Source organism: Taeniopygia guttata, chromosome 4, assembly GCF_048771995.1.
Source record: "Taeniopygia guttata chromosome 4, bTaeGut7.mat, whole genome shotgun sequence".
Classification (NCBI taxonomy): domain Eukaryota; kingdom Metazoa; phylum Chordata; class Aves; order Passeriformes; family Estrildidae; genus Taeniopygia; species Taeniopygia guttata.
Window position 1 is genome coordinate 45,611,163 of NC_133028.1, and position 16,426 is coordinate 45,627,588.

Below are 16,426 nucleotides of genomic sequence, written 5' to 3' on the forward strand. Positions count from 1 at the left end.
CCACGGCCGTCCTCGCTCACCTCGGTTTTCCTCTGGCTACCTAGCCCGCCGCCGCGCCGCCTCCGCCGACTTTTGTCCTTCCTCCTGCCCCCTGCCCCCTCCGCGGACGGGGGCTGCCACCGCCGCCGCTGCGCCCGTGCCCGTGGAGAGCCGCTGAGCCGCCCGCCCCGGCCCGGCCCGGCCCGGCCCGGCCCCGCGGCGGCGGGGAGCGCTCGGCGGAGCCTGTGTGACGTCAGGGCCCGGGGAGGCGGGCGGGGCGGGGCGGGGGCGCGGGAGGGCCGGGGAAGGAGGGAGCCAGCGGCGGCTCCGCGGCCCCGCAGCCAGCGCAGGAGCCCGGCGCGGCCCCGCCGCCCCCGCCAGCCACAGGCACCAGCAGCGAGAGAGCGGGGCGGGCAGCGCAACCGGCCCCGGTGAGTGCGGGAGGCTCGGGGGTATCGGCGGGACGGGCGAGGGCTACGAACCCGGCAGGTCCAGGCTCTGCGGACCCCGGGAGGAGCAGCGGGACCGCGGGCCGGCCGGGCAGGGTTTTGCGGGCTCGGATTGCTGATGTCCTCCCGGGAGGCTGCGGCCCGTCCCGCGGCGCTGTCGGCGGGGGAAGCAGCGCTGCCCCCGCGCCGTTCGCCCGCCGTGCTGGTCCCGCTTCCCCGGCGGGGCGGGCGCCGAGGAACCGGCCGCGCAGGCAGCGCCTTCCTGCCTGGCGGAGACGCGGACCGGGCGGGGGGCGGCAGCGGCGCCGGCACGGGCTCGGGCTGCCCGAAAGCGATGCGGGCGGGTCTGCCGAGCCGGCTGCGGCGTCTCCCACCGGCATCGCCGGCGAGAGAATGGCGGGGCACGGCTGCCCCGCGGGCACCGCGGAGGGCTAGGCCCCGCACGGAACCCCCCTTTCGTTTGAGAGCCAGCGGCCGCGGGCCTCTGGCGGAAAACCTCCCGCCAAAATCACGGACCACAGCATTTCGGGCGGTGCGATCCTTGCCAGGCGACTCCAGTTTTTTGGGGATTATGGATTTTTTTTTTCCTCGAAAGAACAGTGATAGATACCTATAAAGAAAAAAATAGAATCCCGTGTGACTCCGCTTTCCTGTCCGCGCCCTGCAGTTGCTCCGAGCAGGTTGCTGCTGAGAGGGCCCGGCCGTGGAGAAAGGCAAGGTCGCACGGCTGGTGCGTTTGCTGCGGCTGTGGGCGCGCAGAGGTGCGGTGGTATTTAAATCTGAGTACTCGGAGAAAGGGAAGTGCAAAAGCAAGTGGAGTTGCTTTCATTTGTGTCGCCGGGCTGGAGACAATAGGAAAACGCTCCACTTGGCCCCGTGCTGCGATGTGCCTTGCAACGAAAATTAAGAGGATACGGAGAGGAGAAAGGGAAGGAGCAATACGAGTGAGGAAAGAATAATAATAATCCATTCGAGAAAGGCACTTTTCTCCGAGGAGACCGGCATTTCAGTAGAGAGGAAAAACTTCCCCTCGGTGTCGGGGCGTGTGCGTGGGGGGAGCCGTGTGTCTCCACTCGTGAGATAAATCAACCTCAGAGGCAGGCCGCGGGGGAGGGCATTTGTCACGCAGGACTAATCTTGACGGAGACCGATCCCGAAATAAGGACCATCGGCGAAGAATTAAGGTTCTCTTAATCGCCTTCCCGATTAAGATTAATTTAGGCAATGCTCGTGTGCTAGGCCCGGCTGCTGGAGGGAGCGGAGTTCCTCCCTGGCGTTGTTCATCTGGGAATATAAATCGCCATGTCACCACACGACCACGAGGAACCCCGATAACCGCACCTTCCTGTTTCCTTTTTTCCTTTTTCCCTTTTTTATTTTTTTTTTTTAATTTTCCCTCCTCCCTCTTTCCTCCCCTTTTTCCACGGCCTTATCCTGCTTGCCCGGCGGAGGGTGTAAAGGCCGGAGCCTTGGGGCCTTTCTCGGTGGGTGCTGTGTCTTGTGCTGCTCATCCCAAACATGCCTCGGCTCCAGGCTGCCGGATTTCTAAGCACCAGCTAATAATGCACCCGGTCCAGACATTAAAAAAGAAGCGAAGAAGAAGAAGAAAGATTACCGAAATTATGGTGACATGCAAATTTCCCTCGAAATTATCATAAGTAAACATTTGAAGCCTGGACTAATAAAATCCCATCTGTGTTACTTCATATCGAGTTAGTAGAGAGCTGTGATAATGAATTTTGTAATATCTCACGAACAGACATCTCAATCAGGCACTAATCCTGTGATTTTACTGCCCGACCTCTCAGATAGAGGGAGGCGGCGGTGGTGGCCGGGGAGCGCGGAGGCGCAGCCGCTGCCGCGCAACTTCCGCCGCCGTGGGGGAGCGGCTGCTGGTACCTACTGTCCTGCGGCACCCCTGCCACCGGGATCGGCCTGTCCCGCGGCTGAGCACGGCGACGAGATTAGAACACCCTCTCTGCGTGCCCAAATAACTAGAGGTGCGGGGAGGCCAGAGGGTTCGACGGGCTGGGAAACAGCCACGGGTGTTTGCGCCTGTCCTGTGGTGTGACTTTGGTGGGACCTGAAGCTGAGGCAAGGAGAGGGGACACTGCGCGTATCGCTGGAGAAATGTGCGCGATCCAGGCCGACCATCGTTGCGACGTAGCTCCCGGGGCGGCTGCGTTTCGGGTTTTTGCATGTACTCTTCAATCCCAAAGTAATTGTTTTAAAACAATTCATCTTTTGCAGATAACGGGTAATGGAGTCCAACTGCCGCAAACTTGTCTCCGCCTGTGTTCAGCTAGGTAAGAGACACCACCGCCCGCCGGGCCGGAGGCACAGCGGCCGCGCTGCCGTGCGGAGCGGTGCGCGGGCGTGCAGCCAGGCGGGGAAGCGGCGCCACCTCCGCGAAGCGCTGCGCAGCGTCGGGCGCTGACCACCCACCCACCCAGTTACCTCTCCCCTGCACCCCTCACTGTGTCCCCCGTCCCCAGGCGTGCAGCCAGCCGCCGTCGAGTGTCTTTATTCCGAAGGCGGACATCTAAAGGGGGAGATGAGCGAGGGGCGCTGGAGGGCCGCACGGAGCCCGCCGGCAGCTCGGTGTCCGGGCGGCCGCCCCCAGCGCCGGGGACTCGCGGCGGCCGCTCCGCGGGCGCGCTGCGGGGCGGCGGCGGCGGCGGCGGCAGCGCCGCGTCGGGCCCGCCTGCGCGGCGCCAGGGCGCCCTCTGCTGCCCGCCGGCGGCGCGCTGGGCGCCGCTTGCGCCGGGAGGTGCGCGGCCGCGGGAGAGGGCAGGGAACGGGGAAAGGGAAAAGGGGTGCGCGCACCCCCGCGGCTGCGGCCGCGCACCGGCTCCCGCCGCCAGCGCGCGGCCCCCAAAAAAAGCGTCGCTGTCAGCGCGCCGTTTAGACACCCGCAGCGTCGCTCTCGTATTTATTTTTATTTTCTATTTTTTGACACCACCCCCTCGCCCGTCAACAAGCTGCCAGCCCTCTCCTGCCCCCAGAGGTAGGCACCCCCACAGCGCCCCGTCTGCAGTAGAGAGAGCCCTGTCTCTCTTCCCATGCCCTTTTCAGGGGGTCTGACAGGCGAGCCCGAGGGGTGGTAAAGAAAAACAGCAATGCAAACATATTACAAAGAAGAAAACAAGCGCTCTGTATTTCGAGAGACTGTTTAATCCAAGATAAACGTAATTTTGTTTAAATAAAATACATTAACCTGAATTAATAATACAGGAAACTAGAGTGAATTAATAATGCACGTATTCCTGGTCTCGTGGTTAAACACTTCCTTGTAAGAATACTGTATTAACCCTGTTTGGCCAAACAGCTCGCAATTTCTCAAATAACATCCAATGATTTCAGGACAGGCCACGTCCCCTTCTCGAATCCACCCGCCCCCGGGGACTTCAAACAGGATTTGCTAGCTGGACATCAAAACCCCTAGAAGAAGGAACGTATAGGCTAAAGGAAGGTTAGCGAGCAAAATCCGGGGTAATTCCAAACGCCAAAGTATTACAAACCGATAATTTTTAATCCCGGAAACATACACGATATTAAATTGTGCACAAACAGGCTTTACCAGAGTCTGGCACTTTTTCCCTCGCCCAGTAATAAGTGTAAAATAATGTGGAAAGGAAGGGTGACATTGCTTTATATATGGTTTGCAAATAAGAAAGGCCTTTTTACCCTCCCCTGCCTTTTCTTCCCGGTGAACAGGTGGTCTTAATCAAAGCCCCTAGCACGATCTAATGGGAAAGTGGGGACCTTTCTGATATAATAAATTTATGAGCCCTTCCAAGTCAGCTTTATTCGACTAAGTATTTATAAAAGTAATATCCACATATGCTCCCTGACACGGTAACTTTAACTTCCTCTGCCGAGAAACAAATGGTTATTTTCTTAAACATCAATTATGAACCTGGATTATTGTAGTACACGCAAAATTTCCTGCCTTGTTACCGTACCAGCCGGTCTGTTTTTTACTCGCCGGGCTGCAGGGGAAATTGCTATCTAAACACCTTTAATGCCATTAATTAAAACATTCGTCCGAGCCCAAGAAGCAACGAGGTGTTGCCTGACCATTAAAATGCTCCCATTTACGGGGAAGGGAAGCGCGACGACCTCGGATACGGGTATATCCGTGCAGATATGGGAATATATTCCTGCAGATATGGGGATGAACTCTGTGTGCTCCTCAGTCCCTGCCTCTGTGCGACGGATAATGGCAAGTCCTGAGACGCCCTGAGCTGCTCGGGCGACTTGCTGTAAACCGTAGAAATCACGGGTGGTTTCTCGTGATACCGGAGGGGTTTGTTTGGTCTTGGCTTTGATTTGCTTAAACCCGCGCGGTACTCGTTGATTTTTGTTTTGCCTGGCCGTAAGGACGTCATGATTTTTGGGATTTTGTTTGCAAAAAGTCTGATCCTTGGGGCTGGCTGCGGGGAGGCGGGCAAGGAAACAGAGGTGACTGGGGACCCCTCTCTGTCACATTTCAGCTTTGGAAATTATGAGGGCGGTGAGGTAATTTCGCTAGATAGGCACCATCGGTGGCCATGAGGAGAATGATCGCTAACTAGAACCACTGGCAGTAATAGCAAAACATACGACTGTTTTGTCAAATCGATGGTTCTGCGAAAGGAGGAAACGAAATTCAGTAGGAGACCCTCCAAAACTACACGGCATGCCGGGTTCCCGCGGGGAATGGGGTGCAGAGGGGGAGGGCTGTTCCAGAAGAAACGAGTCCGTGGCCATGCCGAGGAAAGGAAAATGGGGAAGTATGAAAATATTATTGCAGCCTAGAGTGTCAAACGCAGCCCGGCGGGTGTCAGATTTCTTCAGAGAGACAGGAAAATTGCTGCTAGTTGACCAGTCCCACAAAATTAGGAAAACTTCAGTGCATGTTTCAGCACTTGTAAATGGTTGTCGGTGGTGGTTTTGTTCGAGTAATTTTTATGCAGAGCGAAAGGATGCTTAAGGTATTTGTGTGTACGTGTATATATATATAATCTATATGATTTGTTAGATCTGTGAATTCTACTTAAGGAATCCTTCCCTGTAATCGATAATCTGGGTATTGCTGAAACAGCGGCTTCCAGCATAAAATGTTGAAATTACATTCCGTGTTATATCGTCATTCAGCATTCTAAATTGATTGTTTAAACACTATAGCTAAAAAAAAAAAAAAGAAAAAAAAGGGGGGGAAAAAAGAAAAAAAAAAAAAAAGAAAATTGGTCTGAATATTCCCTAACTGAACATTATTTTTAAAACAAAAACTTCAAAACCTAACGCTGACTCAGCTTTCCATTCAGACGGGCTGAAGACGCTGCAGCGCGCAAAGCAAAGGCCGGCGGTGCCTTTTTTGAGCCCCGGGAAGAAGTGGTGGCGCAGGCTCTGCCCCTGCGGGAGGGAGCGAGCGCGGGGGGGCTGAGGCGGAGCCGGAGCATCGCTGTCTCCGCTGGGCCGCCAGGCAGAGCCGAGCGGCACCCTCCCCTTCACATAGCGTGGCCAAATTTGTCCCCGGAATTGTGTGACCCGAGCCGTGGAGCCGGGATGTTCCCTGGCCGGGGCGCAAGCACTTCGCTGGTGCGCTGGCCCTGCGCGGCTCCTCGGAAGATGCGCGCCCCGTCCCGCACCCCCCACCAAGCGCAAATTAGAAGTTATTTATTGCGCTTTGCTTATAGAATTTTCCCCCTCCGCTGTTGGCGCCTGAGAATAATATATGCAGCAGTTGTTAGCCTCACTCCAGGGAAAACTAAATGTATAACGAAAGCTTTTTCGTGAGTAGGAATATACTAACGGAACAATCTGATGTCTTCTTAATCCTATGTAAAAAGCTCTGTAGTCTTCCTAATATTGACTGAATGGGTAATTAATGGCTCTTCATCGAGGAGAATATCCGGTAATCCGAGATAGGCGAAAGACAACAAGCCAAAGGTAAAAGACAACAGGACTAGTTGGAGGCTCTACATAAGAACCAATTTATCCATTTAGGGGAGTATTACGCCTAGAAACAAAGATCTCGTGAGGCGATAAAGGAAAAGTGGGAAAATAAATACCCGCAGTAGGTCTGGCCACCCTCTGGCATCCCCAGCAGAGCCGCTCAGCTCCCGGCCCTGCTCTCGGCCCTCCCGACTGCCGCACCGGGGCGGGCACCGGGCATCCCAAATAAACTCAAATAACAGCGTGGAAAAAGTGGGGAAAAAAAAAAAAAAAAAAAAAAAAACACACACACACACACAAAAAAAAAAAAAAATCCAATCAACCAACCTAAAAAACAGGGAAAAAAACACACGAAAACTCCCATGAAATTAAAAAGGTGATGCGGAGCGGGGAGCATCCCTGATTCTCCATTTTCGTAGGCGTCCCCGATGAGCCCTGCAGCTCAGGGCTAAAAGGAAAGAGAGCAATTCCCAAAATAGTTTTGGGGTTTTCTTTGGTGATGGCAGCCACACGCGGCAGGAGCAGATAGTCGGTACGCGAGTGAGCTGGCGGGGGTAGCTTCGTGGCCAGCACCCGAACGGCGATGGGAACTTCCACCAGAAAAAAAAAAAAAAAAAAAAAAAAAAGTTAAAAAAATTTAAAACACTTGACATTTTAATTGAAACCTTTACCGCTAATATATTACCTGGGTGACTACAATTAGGTTGTTTTTCGGTTGGCTGACAGCTTTTAAAATATTATTTCACTTGGGAAATAAAAGCTTCATCTCAGATTATAGGTGGGTATTTTTGGATTTACGTGATTTATGGTCACCATGACAACTAATGCTGTGTGGTAGCTCCCCTCCTGCCCGGGATGGGGGAGTTTTAATCAAAGGCACGTAAGGGAATGCCGACAGCCTCTCCCTTTGGGCTGCCGGAGCTCGGGCCAGTGTTGTGCGCTCCTTTTCAGGGCGCGGGGACGGCTGGAGGGTCTGTCACGCCCGTGGCTGTGGGACGCGGGGCTGGAGCTAGGGGAGATGCGATAGGGCGGTGAGGTGGCCGGGCCCTCCTCCTCCTCCTGTCCCCGTTCTCTGGGGAAACGCGCCAGGGGCGGCCTGCCCCGTCCAATGTCCCGAGACAGCGAGGCTGGGCTGGCGGGCACCGGCGGGCACCGGCGCTCGCCCTGCAAGGGCAGAAAGCGCCTAACGAGCACTCTGCGCCCCGCACGCGGGAGCGACTTTTCGCTTCGAGTCGCGGCGGAAGAAGCCAGCATTGCCCCAAAACGATTGAAAATAAATTAATGCCAAAAAAAAAAAATTAAAAAAAAAAAAAGGTGACGGGTGTCTTTCAAGACAGGGATGCATTGCCCCGTCTGAAAAAAAAAAAAAAAGGGGTGAGGGGGGAAAGGAGGAGATACCTCCATATCACCTCTCCCTTTGGCTCCCCCACCCCAGGGCTTTGCACACTTGTTTTCACCTCGACGTGAGGCTGGAGAGGGTCAGCGCCACCTCCCAGGTGCCCCTCGCTGAGAGGCCGAGGCCGCTCCCGCTTGGCCAGGGCTGGGGCAGCCCCCTGCCCGCGATTTTGGCACGGTCCCGCCATGGTGAAAGGCCGGGGAGGGGGGGGAGGGGTGCTAGGTGCGGGACCACAGAGGTAGAGAGAGGTTAAGAAGAAACTGGGATATGATTGGTAAACAAATTGTGCAGAATGGAGCTGGATTCATATTGACTTAGTTATAGGTCATCTGCTGCCGGTGCAAAGGGAGGAAATATTTACTTTACACATATACTTTATGATCTTGGGGGAATTAGAGGAAATTCAATAAGAAAACGGCTAGAATCATTTTAAACCCCCTATTTAAAAGTCTTAAGCAAATTAGAGTCTTATCAGATTAAAATCCACTACAAATGTAAGAGCATTGTCTCCATCAAAACGCTGTGGGGTCTGAGGAAAGAGATTCTTTGCCAAATCTCAGGGATAAAAACACGTCATTTAAACGCCAGATAATGAGCAGAATGTAAATTAATTTAACCTTCTTTACTAACAGGCTGCGAAAGTAATATGTATAATTTAGCGATAACTAAGATTGCGATGGATGATACGTACTTCGAACGAGAATCAGCGACTAAGGAAGACCCTTGAGGAAGGTGGGGGTGGGGTGTGGCGGACGGGATGGGAATGGGACACAGAAAAGTTTGGGCGCTGGGATGTGGGTGTGGGCCACATCAAGAGGAAGCTTTCAGTAACTTTTGTATACCAGTGACCAGCCAGATAAAATGAAGACAGACACGCAAACCTGGGTTTCCTGCTCCTGGGCTACTTCGGAATCCCCATCCCCAAGACGGCCACAGCTCCTCTGGGCCAGTGTCGGCTCTGCGGGCTACGGCTCAGGGACAGAATTCCTCGGCCCCAGGAGAACCTGGCCAGCATGGTAGGGCAACCTGTCCCTGCCTTAGACACGCGTGAAAAAAACCCGCACCTCCTTCCTGCGAGACACGGGTCCACAGCAGCCTCATTCCGGCGCCACAAGCGGTCCCACGAGTGGGGATTGCGGGACAGTGTAGCCCGTCCCTCTGCTGCCGCTGCCCGGGCAAGGGGTCAAATCCAGTCCCCAAACCTCGGAGAGGGATTTGAGAAGTTTGTGTGCGGGCGCCGGTCCGCTGTGGACTTGGCCAAATTCTGTGAACGGCTTGCGTGGACTCCGGTTCGTGGGCTGCTCCGGGCGCCCCGGGGGCGTGGGATGGTCCCTCTTGGTTCACGCCGAGAGGGACGAATGGTCCCGAGGATTACTGTGCAAGTAAGTGGTAAAACTGGAGTGGAAATGCCTCCTTGGGGACTAGGTTTTGGGAACCTGGTTGCAGGGAAGGGGCGGGAATGGCGGAACCAAGGAAAGAATTTTTCCCCCGTGTACTCCGCCTTTAGTGCGCGCAGAGGAAGGGCAGAAAGCCGGCGAGTGCGGGGACTAGAAGAGTTCGGGGGCTTCTGAGCGCGGTGCGGACCTTTCCGTAGCTGTGTCGCAGAGGGGATGTTGTTGTCGTTTGTGTTTAATTGTCACTGTTACCGGTACAAGGTCTGCCGTCTAACAAGCCGCGCCCCCGTCCCGCTTATTTTCCACCCCCTCCATGAGGAGGGAATCGGGCTTTCCCCCATCCTACTACAGCGGCTCTGGCAGTGCCGAGCTCCCCGCTCCTCAGTCCCGCAGGTCCGGGAGTGCGGCGAGGTGCGGAGCGGACGCGCTCGGAGCCGCTCCGACGGGGGTGCCCCGTGAGCCGGCGGCGGAGGCCAGGCTGTCCAGGCGCGGGTGCCCCGGCGGGGCACACCGGCGGAGGTTTTTGGGGGGGCGGTGTGCCCATCACCGGGAGCGCGCGGGGGGCGGCGCGGGGCGCGCAGGGCGGGGCGGGGCGGGCGGCGGAGGGGCGGGGCGGGGGCGGGGCGGGGCGGGGCGGGTGACGTGCGGCGCGGGGAAGGCCGCCGCCGGTTTAAGATGTCAGGCCAAGAGGGAAGCGGCTGAGCTGATGCGGTGCGGGGCCGGCCGCGGCGCGGGTCCATGCGCGGGCAGCGGAGAGGAGCGCCCCGCGGAGCGCCGCCGCGCCTCGCCGCCCCCGCCCCGCGGAGCCCCGCGGCGGGCCGGGGGCCGCCGGCCGGGGAGCTGCCGTGTCGCCGTGACGGCTCTTACAGGACCGGACTCGCCCGCTCTCCTGTCGCCGCCGCCTCGCCCCCCCGGGCGGCGGGGGCTTCGAGGCTCGCCGTGCCTCCCGGGCTCTAGTCGAACGTCGCTCGCCCCGGAGCGGCTCCCCGGCCGGCAGCCCTGACCCCCGGAGCCGCGGGGCTGCTCCGCGTCCGCGGAGGGGGCGCTGCGCGGACCCTCCTACACGTACCGACACCTACAGATACACGCACACCTTCTCCTATCGACCCCCCAGGCGCGCACGTAGACTTTGGCGTCCTTTTGCCGATGAACTGCATGAAGGACCCGTTAAGCCTGGAGCGCCTGGGAGCCGGGAATAAGCTGTGCTCCTCCTCACCTTCCTCCTCCTCCTCCTCCTCTTCATCATCCTGCCATCACCACCAGCCCGCGCTGGTCATGGCGACGGCGCTGGCGCCGGGGCAGGCGCGCTCCTCCCTGGAGTCTGCCAAGCACCGGCTGGAGGTGCACACCATCTCCGACACCTCCAGCCCCGAGGCCGCAGGTAAGAGGGGGTGAGAGGCAGGGACCCCAGCCTGACGGGCGCCCCGCAGCCCTGTCCCGCTCCGGCCCGGCTGGCAGCCCGCGGACCGCGATGCGCCGCCGCCCCTCTGCCCGGGAGCGTCCCGCACCCGAGCCGAGATGCGTTCCGTGGTTTTTTCGCGTGTGGTGTCTGTGTGTTGGCATAGAGGAAGATAACGATATATGTAAGGATAGGCGAGTAGCATGTATAGGCGGGTTACGTGAATACAGATCGGCAAATAACGTGGGATTTCATGGGGAGTAATCCCGATACAGACGGACAGACGGACAAATAGGGTTATATACGGACAAAGAATATTGTTGTAGGCGGGCGAATAACACGGGTGTAGGTAAGCAAGTAAAAGGAATTTGGTGTATGCAGACGGGAGAATAATATGGATGCGCATAGGCAGAAAGCTTGCATACGGAGAGGCGGCTCCGTCCCGCTGCCCCGGCGGTGGCTGCTCCACCGGGAGGAGCCGCCCGTGGGTGCCCGCGGAGTGCGGAGGAGCCGCAGCGGTGGGAGGCCGGCGCGGGTTAATCATTACAGCATCGAGTCGCGCTCGGGGCAGTCTGCGGGATCCAGCAGCGCTGGGGACACGCTTTTCCCCAGCCGCTGGAGAGGAGGTTGAGGAGGCTGAGGCGCCCTCCTTTTCCGCCTTGTTTTTTTTCTTTTTTTTTTTTATTTTTTTGTTTTGTTTTGTTTTTGTTTTGGTTTTTTTTTTGTTTGTTTCCCCCAATTACAGAAAAGGATAAGAGCCAACAGAGCAAGAATGAGGATGCGGGGCCCGAGGACCCCTCCAAGAAAAAGAGGCAGCGGCGGCAGCGGACTCACTTCACCAGCCAGCAGTTGCAGGAGCTGGAGGCCACCTTCCAGCGGAATCGCTACCCGGACATGTCCACCCGGGAGGAGATCGCCGTCTGGACCAACCTCACCGAGGCCAGGGTTAGGGTAAGTCCTGATACGGCACTCCGGCTCGGAGCAGCGGGGATCTGGGTGGGTTGGGAAAGGGAAGGAGGGATGAAATGTTTGCAGCTGCTTTCGATTTCGGCTTGTACGTAAACTCCAGCGCCTTTGCACAAAAGCAGGGCAGAGCAGGACATTTCTGTCAAAGCGAGACAGATTGGGATCTCTCTGTGTGTCTCTGAAATATGGTTTGCTGCACGTTTCGCCCTCACCGTGCAAAGCGTCCCTCTCCTTTTGATCGAAACGCTAATAAAAACATTAGCCAAGAAAGCAACTTGGAACAGGCTGCAACCTGCGCTGTCTCTAATGAGAAAAAGATGTAAAATACACAAGAGCTTTTGCTTCACTCCGAGGCACTCCCAACGTGCCCTTCCTTGCATTTTCTATTTCTTTGGGTTTCACAATTCGACGAGCGTCTCTCTCCACCCTCTACCCCCCTCTGAGATTTATGGGACCATCGCGGCGCTGCAGAGATACCGCGGCCGGATCCTGCTCTCCTGCAAACACCGCGCTGGGGGGAAAAAAAACCCAAAACTACAAACCCCAAAACACACACACAAAATGAAGCCTATAAACGGGCCGAACCTTCAGATTTTCGGAAATCCCACATAAATCCTCTCCCCGAGGTCGCTTGAGGAAAGCGAGACGGTGAGAACCGGGGGCGGCAGCGAGCGGGGCCGTCTCTCAGTCCCGGGCCGGCGGTATTGGCGCCGGGGCAGCCACGCAGAGGGAGCGGGGCCCGGCCGAGCCCAGCGTCTCCCGAAGCACGGAGCGCTGTCGGTGGCGGAGCGGCTTCCGCGGAGGTTTTTGTATCGGTCCGCGCGGTGCCTCCAGACGAGCCCGTCCCAGTGGTGCCCGGGCGGCCGCCGCCCAGCTTGACCAGGGTGGGGGTTACCACAAACACCCCGGGGTGGTTTCAATACACACGGTAAGGCGGCTGCTGGCGGCTGCCCGACGGGTCAGACACCAAGATGTGGATTGGGAAAGGACACGCTTTTCCCATTGTCTGCGCGGGGAGGGTCCCTTAGATCTCATTTAGCACGTTGTTAAATGGTGATTTTTTTTTTCCTTTTTTCTTTCTTTTTTCTCAACCCCCCCCCCCCCCATTTTCCCCCCTCCAAAGAGCAGTCAAACATGTTTGTTTAGAAAGTGGTTTTCGGTTCTGGAAGCTTTCACGCTAGAGGAACTTGTGGCTTTAACAAACTGAAGCAAGGATTTATTAGTTGCTGACTTCCCCCTCCTTTTCCATACCACTGCCTTAAATATTCCACGGGTTTCCAGGCGTTTTACTCTCGCTTTTGCACTTTTGTATTTTTCCTGGATGGCTTCAGTATAGAAAAAGCCAAGAGAGAAGGGTAGGGGGCATAAACCCAAAAGAGAAATAAAGTGGTAGGGGGCAGGAGAAAGAGGAGAGAATAAGAAGGAAGCTTTGGCCTCTGTAGCGCGAATTAGAGCATCACAAATTATGTGGAGGGCTGCGGGGGGTGGGGGGGGACGTTTGGGAGGGGGAGTGGGGGGCCGTGGTGAGGGTGGAATGATGGGCCACGAATCTGCCTTGCTAAACCCGAGCGGCCCCGAGGATGCTCGGCTGTCCCAGCCCAGCGCAGGGCTTCACAGAGGAGGAGGTGAACCTATACATGGAGATATATTAATATCTGTATATATTAGTACAAATTTTTATATATAACTTCTATACGGACAGGCTCCGCTGTTGCCCCGAGAACCTGCACAGGGCTGTTGTGGTGGTGGTGGCTCCCGACTAACGCGCATCTCCCTCCCTCCCTCTCCTCCCGTTTCCAAAGGTTTGGTTCAAGAATCGCAGAGCCAAATGGAGAAAGAGAGAAAGGAACCAGCAAGCCGAGCTTTGCAAAAACGGCTTCGGTCCGCAGTTTAACGGCCTCATGCAGCCCTATGATGACATGTACCCCGGCTACTCGTACAACAACTGGGCAGCCAAGGGCCTGACCTCCGCTTCCCTCTCCACCAAAAGCTTTCCTTTTTTCAACTCCATGAATGTCAATCCTCTGTCTTCTCAGAGCATGTTCTCCCCTCCAAACTCCATATCCTCCATGAGTATGTCTTCAAGCATGGTACCTTCTGCAGTCACCGGGGTCCCCGGCTCCAGCCTCAACAGCCTGAATAACTTGAACAACTTGAGCAATCCCTCCCTGAATTCTGCAGTGCCAACGCCAGCCTGTCCTTATGCTCCTCCAACACCTCCGTATGTTTATAGGGACACATGTAACTCGAGCTTGGCGAGTCTGAGACTTAAAGCCAAGCAGCACTCCAGTTTTGGCTATGCCAGTGTGCAGAACCCCGCTTCCAACCTGAGCGCTTGCCAGTACGCGGTGGACAGACCCGTGTGAAACATCCAAGTAGGAAACTGCGTGGGAATCCCTCCCCATTTCCCGCAGAGACTGAGAATTTCACTAGAAAGTAATGGGCACTAGAGAGAAAGAGAAAGGAGGAAAAATCAGAGGCAGAGAGGAAGAGAGAGAGAAAGAGAGAGAGGAGAAAAAAAAAAAAAAAGAGGAAACCACTGAAATAAGATAGTTCCTTTGTTTTCAAAGGACCTCCTACAGATTCGGAGATCTTTCTTTCACTAAGAGTATTTCAACAGTTACAAGGACATATATATATATATATATATATATATGGACAAATGTTTGACTGGATATGATATGACATTTTAATGTTACTATAAGCTTGTTATTTTTTAAGTTTAGCATTGTTAACATAAAAATGACTGAAAGGATGTATATATATCGAAATGTCAAATTAATTTTATAAAAGCAGTTGTTAGTAATATCACAACAGTGTTTTTAAAAGGTTAGGCTTTAAAATAAAGCATGTTACACAGAAGCGATTAGGATTTTTTCGCTTGCGAGCAAGGGAATGTATATACTAAATGCGACACTGTATGTTTCTAACATATAATTATTAAAAAAAATGTGTGAATATCAGTTTTAGAATAGTACCTCTGGTGGATGCAATGATGTTTCTGATATTGCAATGTAAAACATGCCCTGTGTATAACATTTCGTACAATATTATTGTTTTACTTTTCAGCAAACATGAAAAAATGTGTTTTATTTCATGGGAGTAAAATATACAGCATACAGTTCTGTCTGGATTTTTTTATTTACTGAGCCAAGCTGCGCAGTAGCTACTAGTCTGCAATGATTGACTGAGAGTTGACACTGGATCTCGTTCTCTGGCAACGCGGGGTAGTACTTTTGCAATGCAAATAAATGCTGGCGCTTTTTTTCTGCATTAAAAAAAAATCCCTCGCTCTAACGTTGCATACTAGAGAAACATGGGACGTGTACCCCTTGGGTCCTTTTATTTCCCCGCACAGCCCCGAGAAAATGGATTATTTGACATCGCTGGACTCGAGAATTACCTGCCTCAGAGCTGCTGTATCTCGAGCATAAATTTGTCCTGCTGTGAAAGAAGCTTTTATTACATTACAAAAAGGGAGTGGGGAAAAAAAATTAAAAGCCAGCTTGCAAACAAACTGCTCCCGTTCAAAATAATCCGTCCCCTTTGCCGCCCCCTGCGCTCACCTTCTCTCCCTTCCGCGGGGAGATCCTTCATGTAATATTACATTTCTATTTCCAAATCCCCCTTTCAGACATGAAGAGAAACAAAGAGCAGCCCAAATAACCGCAACCCCGTGGAGCGCGGGGGGTGAGAGGTTAGCCCGAGTTTCCTGCGACTTCGTGCTGCAACACGTCGTTGAAGGGAAAGGTCGTGCTCTCGTGTGTTTTGTTTCAAATAATATTGACCCATTCATTCTCAACCTGCTTGTTCGTGAAATTATACAGGATTATAACTTTGCCATCGCCAGACAATTGAAACAAATCAAGATGAATTGCTGCTCGGCCCTCCCATCGGCTCACACCCCGGGCGGGCGAGGAGGGGCTGCCGAGAGGGTGGGCAGCCGCAGGATCCGGAGGGAATATCGAGACACGAAGAAATTCCGCAGGCGCGTAAACTGGCGAGGCGCGCAGGGGACGGCAGGGAGGAAACTCAACGCGGTGAGAGCGAACTTAATCCTTGAGCGGCCTTTGCGCGCTCCTTGCGCGCCTTTGTGAGGTCGGGAGGAGCGGCCGAGGTAGCCCGGGGGTGGGCGGACACGGCGGAGGGGGTTCCTTCCCCCCCAGCGGTTAGACGGGAAGAGGAGCAGAGAAGAGAGGGAGAGGGGAGAGGTCAGCGCCCTGTGCTTTCCCACGAGGAAAATGCTTCCCCCACACGAAATCAGGGTACTCTCCCGTAGGTCAATCTGCAGCGTGGGCAAACCCCAGTCTCCACTTTCCCTCCGCTATTTTTTAAATTTTCTTTTAACACCCCTTATTTTTATTTTCTTTCTCACTTTTTTTTTTTTCTTCCTCATCACATTTTTATTAGATTCTTTCTTGTCTCTCTTATTTTGTTGTAAGTTTGGTTTTTTTAAAATTATTTTAATATTTTACACAACTTTGTATTTTCTTTTCCTCTGTGTGTTCTTGCCAGGGGGTCGGTGGAGAGAAAGAACCCCGGTGCTTGGGACGGGGGGGAGGCGGGAGGCCCCCCCTGCTTGTCCGGCCTCGCCGCCTCCCCGACCCAACGCCGCTCCCCTCGGTTTTTCCGCACCGTGTCAACACCTCACCCGGGTGAGTGCCAAGGGCTGCCAAAAATGTCCCCTTTCTCCTCCTTCTCTTCCCCTTCCTCACTGGGCTGCGGGCGAAAGGTCTGAGGGTGACGGCGGCGAAGGGCTGGCAGCCCGGGAGCCCCTCTCGGGGATCAGGGGAGCCGAAGAAACGAGAGAGCTTTTCTGCCCAAACCCTCTCGGCAGGACGGGCTTGGAAATCAGCGAGCGGATCGCTGAGGGTATTGGCACGGTATTTTACACGCTTTTTTC

At 54.9% G+C, this 16,426-nt stretch overlaps 1 protein-coding gene across 3 annotated transcripts; it reads left to right on the forward strand.

Annotated features, from left to right (window-relative positions):
* Positions 1–261: 261 nt before the first annotated feature.
* PITX2 (paired like homeodomain 2) lies at positions 262–14,644 on the forward strand. 3 transcript variants are annotated; one of them, XM_072928521.1, is made up of 5 exons: positions 262–410; positions 2,679–2,734; positions 10,273–10,539; positions 11,303–11,508; positions 13,326–14,644. In XM_072928521.1, exons 2-5 carry the CDS (start codon positions 2,689–2,691, stop codon positions 13,887–13,889), a joined length of 1,083 nt encoding a protein of 360 aa, XP_072784622.1. In that variant the 5' UTR covers positions 262–410; positions 2,679–2,688; the 3' UTR covers positions 13,890–14,644. The 3 variants fall into 3 exon arrangements, with proteins under 3 accessions (XP_072784622.1, XP_030127448.1, XP_072784623.1); XM_030271588.4 differs by lacking the exon at positions 10,273–10,539; XM_072928522.1 differs by lacking the exons at positions 262–410; positions 10,273–10,539 and adding an exon at positions 2,412–2,428.
* The last annotated feature ends 1,782 nt before the right edge of the window (positions 14,645–16,426 follow it).